Below are 7474 nucleotides of genomic sequence, written 5' to 3' on the forward strand. Positions count from 1 at the left end.
TGCCAAAGTACCTTACATTTTTAGACCTACAGTGGGAAACAAAAATTTTATGTCTCCCGACCTGAAATTTACACAATACATGTATGTATATGTTGGTGTAAGTGTGTTATACAGAAAATGTTGTATGTATATGTTACTGTTATACAGAAATTGTTGTATGTATATGTTACTGTTATACAGAAATTGTTGTATGTATATGTTGGTGTAAGTGTGTTATACAGAAAATGTTGTATGTATATGTTGGTGTAACTGTTATACAGAAAATGTTGTATGTATATGTTGGTGTAAGTGTGTTATACAGAAAATGTTGTATGTATATGTTGTGTAACTGTTATACAGAAAATGTTGTATGTATATGTTGGTGTAACTGTTATACAGAAAATGTTGTATGTATATGTTGGTGTAAGTGTGTTATACAGAAAATGTTGTATGTATATGTTGGTGTAAGTGTGTTATACAGAAAATGTTGTATGTATATGTTGGTGTAAGTGTGTTATACAAAAAATGTTGTATGTATATGTTGGTGTAACTGTTATACAGAAATTGTTGTATGTATATGTTGGTGTAAGTGTGTTATACAGAAATTGTTGTATGTATATGTTGGTGTAAGTGTGTTATACAGAAATTGTTGTATGTATATGTTGGTGTAAGTGTGTTATACAGAAAATGTTGTATGTATATGTTACTGTTATACAGAAAATGTTGTATGTATATGTTGGTGTAAGTGTGTTATACAGAAAATCTTGTATGTATATGTTGGTGTAAGTGTGTTATACTGAAAATATACACTTTTAGTTTAGATGAATCATGTTAAGTCCGCTTTAAAACATAGCCTAAAATCTCAGCCAGCAAAAGTCATCAACCTCTGTATTTTTCAAAACTATTTTAATATAACCCTAATGTCATGATATCATGTCACTGGAAGATTTATACAACATATTGGAATAAATTATAATACATTAATTTAACACTTCGTATTTATTTCAACTTTGAGATCTGTTGCACACATCATTTTGAGGTATTTTATCTGCAAAATTGATCTTACCTAAATATGCTGAATAGGAAATGTTATGTTACAGACAGCCTTTTGCGAGACCGAAGACAGTCAACGTCTTCTGTTGGGTCATCCGCCAGTGATGTTGACCTGGTGTGTTTGCATCAGGAGATATCAACACTTAACCTTAAACTGTTTGAAGCTACCAGAAAGCCTCGGAGAAAAAAGCAGAAGAAGAAGGGTGATATACTGTCCAAACATCAAGTAGAACCGGAGAGTAATGTTTTTGGTGAGTTAAAAAAAAAAAAACAACAACTGTGATTTCCAAATTCTTTTGTTTCAGTTTAACAATAGTTTGCAGCAGAATTCTTATGTTGTTGCATGGCTTCCTCTCTGGCCGTACGTGGGAAGGTCTGGCAGCAACCTCCAGATGGTCGTGGGTTTCCTCCAGGCTCTGCCCAGTTTTCTCCCACCATAATGCTGGCCACCGTCGTATAAGTGAAATATTCTTGAGTACGGCGTAAAACAGCAATCAGATAAATAAACCATATCGTTGTATCTTGTCAGGTTATGTATGAAAAGAAGTGTATACAAGGAATGCTGACATTTTGAATTTCTGTTGAACAGAAGAGGAAAAGTACCATCTGAAGAACTCTCTGTACACAGCCTGTAAAGTAGGAGATGTGGACAGTCTGAAAAATTTACTGGCTATTTTCAACCCTCCAGCAACTGATCAGTCACCACCACAAACAACAGCTGAACAAGGGAAGCTTGAGGCTAGTTCTAGCAATGCTGGGTCATTGGATCTGAGTCACATCACCAGTAATGCAGCCTCTCAGGAAAAAGATCTCCCCAAGACAAAAGCCAATCACAACCATTGTCACAAATCAACCAATCAGAGCAAAGATAAGCTTGATACTAGTGACAATAATGCCGAGTCATTCTCAAGTCACATCTGCAATAATTCAACCAATCAGGAAGACGATATGTCTAATACAAAAGCCAATCATATCCATGGTCACAAATCAACCAATGAGGGCCAAGATAATGCTTTTGAAGGAGTGTTGAACAAAAAGAACCATCCCGAAGACTTTTGTAATGAAGAAACTAAGGCAAGTGGTTTTGATTTAAAGGAAAATAAAAGTGTTGGCATCACTAGTGATAACAATAAGGAGAGCAATAAACTAATCAGATTTCATAGTGGTTTTCATTTATCTGTATCTCAACAATCGGCTGGGAAGGTTGCCATGAAGACATACTCCACAGAGATACTGTCACCAGTAGTTACCCACCAGCTGTTAAATGAACCTATCGGAGACAGCTGTATGACCTTACTACATGTGGCATCAAAGGAGGGACATAAAAGCATTCTGGGACTTCTGCTGGCGGCTGGAGCAGATCCATCTGTCAAGTAAGTGTCTTACTCATCAGCTTACCATGCGTACCAAAGGTTGAAAACTGAGTTGACTGAATGTACATGTATTGTTTTTTAAGTAATATATGTATATATATAATTATAAAGGTATCAAAACTAAATAATTTTCGTTTACATGTAAATTGGAGAAAATAACATAAATATGGTAAATGGCCAAATATTTCGTTCTTTGACCTGATCAAGAGGCACAGTTTGCTTGAGAAAGGTCTTGCCGTAACACTTCTAAAGTTCATCTGAAATTTCAGACAGGTTTTAAGGCTTTACTCCAGGTGGCAGTCTGTCTCTTTCAATTAGAAAATTGATATCAGGTGTAAGGTTTGTTTAAAATCTAGGATGATATCCTACTCCAAAAATTTCACACTTGAAAGAAATATTTTATGACCTTTATTTGTTTGTAAAAATGCACTTTTGTTTTTGACGAAGTTTTAGGCCATATGTTGTACATTTTTCATGAAAAGTGTTTGTATCAAGGACATTTAGCAAGCTATTGCATCCAGTTAATATCAGAAATACATGTACAAATGTGTACAGTATTTGTAAGAACTCTCTACTGTCAGCGGGCTGAATTACAGTATTTACAGTCGTTTACAAGTGTCAATTTATGGTACTCTAAAAATTTGTCTTTGGAAGCAGTGGTTGAAATTAAGGCCACCTTTAAGACTGGTACTATATTTGCTCAGTACGTGTAAAAGGAACAGGAGAGGTCTTTTCATTCTTGTGGCACCTCCACATTTATGTTCTTAGCGAGACAGCTGTTTGGAGTACATGTGAATGGGGTTTCTCTACATGTATGTAATAAGTGAGATAGCTGTTTGGTGTACTTGTGACAGAGGTTTCTCTACGTGTATGTACTAAGTGAGATAGCTGTTTGGAGTACATGTGACAGGGGTTTCTCGACATGTATGTAATAAGTGAGATAGCTGTTTGGTGTACTTGTGACAAAGGTTTCTCTACATGTATGTACTAAGTGAGATAGCTGTTTGGAGTACATGTGACGGGTTTCTCTACATGTATGTAATAAGTGAGATAGCTGTTTGGTGTACTTGTGACAGAGGTTTCTCTACATGTATGTACTAAGTGAGATAGCTCTTTGGAGTACATGTGAATGGGGTTTCTCTACGTGTATGTACTAAGTGAGATAGCTGTTTGGTGTATGTGAGACTGGGGTTTCTCAACTGCAGGCCAAATAAACCCTTAGGGGTAACCTTGAGCGATGAAACAACATAATGGCAGCATAATGTAACCGGTGTCTTCGACATGATACTTCAATGACAGCAGCACTTTGGTGGCATGGACTCTCCCTGTCACAAGAAGACACAATTTATGTTCACGCACATAATGACTTCTCATCAAGATTTGAATGAAGAATTGTTAAGTTTCACGTTAATTCCTAAGCATACTTTATAAGTATAAGTGAAATATTCTTGGTTACAGAGTAAGACACCAATGAAGTAAATAAATAAATATATAGACTTGAGATATGTGTTTGTAATCCACAATGTGAATTTCTCCATCTTGGCTGATACAGGGATCATTTTGGACAGACACCTTACACAAGCAGCAAGAGTAAAGAAGTGCGGAATGAATACAGGCGGTTTATGGCTAGATTTCCTGACAGATACGATTACCTAAAAGCAGAGGTAAATAGGGATTTTCAATAAATGACCATTAAGAGGAATATGTCGTGTTTTTAACAATGGCCTCAGCTGCCAGTAATGTGTCCAGGATGATTCACGATGTCCACTTTGATGATGTGTATGAAATGTTTCACTAGCAAATATCAACATTGATTATTTATCACAGTCTTTTAATGTATGCTTTTCACACCTGAACATTCTAAGAACAACTACTGAGGCCCTCCTGTATCTGGTACAAAACTGTTGCATTAGCTCTTATTTTGTATTTAGTCAAGTTTTGTTTAATATTTCGGATTAAAAATATGAGATGATTGTTGCAGATCCCTGGTCCATTGACAGAAGAGATGGAGAAGGAGAGAAAAAAGAAAGAAGCAGAGAGGAAGAAGGTGCAGAGAAAAGCCAAGCAGGAGAGGCTAAAGGTACTGGTAGTGGGTACTGGTGGTGGGTACTGGTAGTGGGTACTGTGGCTGTAGTGGTACTGGTAGTGGGTACCGGTGGCTGTAGTGTAGTGGGTACTGGTGGCTGTAGTGGTACTGGGTACTGGTGGCTGTAGTGGTACTGGTAGTAGGTACTGGGGGGCTGTAGTGGGTACTGGTAGTTGATACTGGTGGCTGTAGTGCTACTGACGGTTGTAGTGGTTCTGGCAGTGGATGTGGGGGATGAAGTGGTAGCGGTGGTTATAGTGATACTGGTAGTGGGATCCAAGTGGTGCTGACAGTTGTAGTGGTATTGGCAGTGATGCTGGTGGATGTTGTGGTACTGGTGGTATAGTTGGTTTCATTGGCACTGGTTGTGTTAGTGATGATACTGCTACTGGTGGTTGTAGTACTGATGCTAGTAGTTGTGGTACTGGTGATTGTAGTATTAATATATAGGTAGTGGTGTTTGTGGTGGTTGTGGTACTGGTGGTTGTTGTGATACTGGTGGTATAGTTGGTTTCATTGGCACTGCTTGTGTTAGTGGTGATAATGGTACTGGTGGTTGTAGTACTGATGCTAGTAAGTGAGTGAGTGAGTGCTTGGGGTTTAACGTCGGACTCAACAATTTTTCAGTCATATGACAACGAAGGAATCCTTAGGGTGCATGTACATGTAATGTGCCTCCTTGTAGCAGGACGGATTTTCACCGCTCTTTTATCTAGTGCTGCTTCACTGACTTACCGAAGGCAAGTAAGCCGCCCCGCTCGAGCCATTATACTGATACGGGTCAACCAGTCGTTGCACCATCCCCTTGATGCTGAACCCCAAGCGAGGAAGTTACAACTTCCTCTTTTAAAGTCTTGGGTGTGACTCGACCCAGGATTGATTCTGGATCTACCGCTCCCGAAGCGGACGTTCTTCCAACTGTGCTATCCGGGCCGGTCTGATGCTAGTAGTTGTGGTACTGGTGGTTGTAGTATTGTTATATGGGTAGTGGTGTTAGTGGTGGTTGTGGTACTGGTGGTTGTTGTTATACTGGTGGTATAGTTGGTTTCATTGGCAATGCTTGTGTTAGTGGTGATACTGGTACTGGTGGTTGTAGTACTGATGCTAGTAGTTGTGTTACTGGTGGTTGTTGTGGTACTGGTGGTTGTTGTGGTACTGGTGGATATTGTGGTACTTGTTGTTGTGGTACTGGTGGTGCTGCTTGTATTGATGTAGTATTGATGCTAGTACTGGCACTAGCTGTAGTACTGGTGGTTGTGGTAGTGATATGGATACTAGTAGTGGCACTGACTGGTAGCGGTTGAAAATACATGTTCACAAAATTAATTAGTATGTCATGATCAACATTTGTTACAGGTCAAATAGCAGATAAGCCATTTTTATGTTAAGTTCATGTTAAAATTACTGTACTGGTGATTTGTGGCTAAAAATTTTATCACCACAAACTCATTCAAATTCGTAGTAATATTTTCGGATAGCCAAAATAACTGCCTATATACTTTGAGTAGAGTTGAGGCCTGTTTTCTGATTTTAAAATAACAAAAAATGGCAAAGTGTACAAATTTTTGTCCTTGCTTAGGATCAGAGAGCTGAGGAAGAAAGACAGAAAGCTGAGGAAAATGAGAAGAAGAGATTCCTGTCTCTATCAGACAGAGAAAAGGTGTGTACACTTCTTGTTGTTTTGTTTTTACCTGTTGACATCCATTTATTTCCTTGCACTTCGCTGCTCGTTAACCAGTTGCCAGATTCTATTTTTAATCACTTCTTGTAAAACCTGAATTTAATCTGAAGCCATTACCATTGATCAGTCAGTAATCGTATTTAGAGATTTCGGTAGCAAAACTTAGATACATGTGTATAAATGGGGGGAAAAAATGCTGTGAAATAGCTACACATGCTGCCATTAAAATATCAGTTACTGTTTATAAATACTTGTGTTGCTTTGTTTAGAGAGCGCTAGCAGCTGAGAGACGCCAAGTGAAGAGTGCCTTATCCTCAGGGGGAGTAATTCCTGTCCTTGCGTGAGTAGCAATGCAAAGATGTTAAATACATTTACATGTATAACTTTGTTTTATTTGCAAAAAAAGGAGATGATTTCTTTGATCTATCTCTTCTCTTGACCCGTTTTTTTCTCTTGGCCCATTTCTTCTCTTGGCCCATTTCTTCTCTTGACCCATTTCTTCTCTTGACCCATTTCTTCTCTTGGCCCATCTCTTCTCTTGACCCATTTCTTCTCTTGGCCCATTTCTTCTCTTGACCCATTTCTTCTCTTGACCCATTTCTTCTCTTGACCCATTCTACACTGGCCTTCACATATCCTCCACCTGCATGACATAATAATGTGGCCTTGGAATCACAAGGCGATCTTAGATTTAAGTCAAAACTTCAGAATGCTTTCAAATTGTTATTTCTGATGTAACAAGGTCAAAATATTGCTTGACAATGTAACTTCTGTGTAAGTTGTTGTACAACAAATAACTCAAATTCAGCTAAAATAATTGAAAGGAACATACCAAAATTAATGCTTAAAATTTTGACTTAAGTACAATATCACTTTGTCATCCCGGGGCGTGATATACTGGTAAGACGTCTGCTGCATGGCAGTGGCCCACCCAAGATGCTCTTGTTTTCCTGCAGGAAAATAATCTGGCCATATTAGTAGAAGTGAAGAGTCACTGGGCCTATAATATCAATAAAATAAATACATTAAAGTAATATTAAATCATTTAGGAAAGTTACCCGAGCAAAACAGGCACCACCATCCTTACAATTTAATACCTCTAGCTCTAGAGAAACACAACAGCCAGATTTTGATACTAAAGGACCATGCATTTTTCTTCTGCAGAAGGTGCTTCCATTGTGCCTCTGACATGACGGGCAAGGTGCCGTTTGAGTACAGCGACTTCAAGTTCTGCTCAACCAAATGTCTGAAGGAACACAGGCTAAAGAGCTCTGCCAAGAAATCATAACACCTGCTAACCCT

General features: G+C 38.4%; 1 protein-coding gene across 1 annotated transcript in view; it reads left to right on the forward strand.

Moving 5' to 3' along the window:
* The window catches only part of LOC135477796 (uncharacterized), a 29400-nt gene extending 21926 nt beyond the window's left edge, over positions 1-7474 (forward strand). The window contains exons 18-24 of the mRNA XM_064758000.1: positions 1080-1283; positions 1622-2405; positions 3958-4069; positions 4387-4485; positions 6071-6151; positions 6442-6512; positions 7337-7474. Coding sequence (XP_064614070.1) covers positions 1080-1283; positions 1622-2405; positions 3958-4069; positions 4387-4485; positions 6071-6151; positions 6442-6512; positions 7337-7460 — 1475 coding nt within the window. The 3' untranslated portion in view covers positions 7461-7474. The remainder of the gene's footprint in view (positions 1-1079; positions 1284-1621; positions 2406-3957; positions 4070-4386; positions 4486-6070; positions 6152-6441; positions 6513-7336) is intronic.

The sequence above is a fragment of the Liolophura sinensis genome, chromosome 11 (genome assembly GCF_032854445.1).
Source record: "Liolophura sinensis isolate JHLJ2023 chromosome 11, CUHK_Ljap_v2, whole genome shotgun sequence".
Lineage (NCBI taxonomy): Eukaryota > Metazoa > Mollusca > Polyplacophora > Chitonida > Chitonidae > Liolophura > Liolophura sinensis.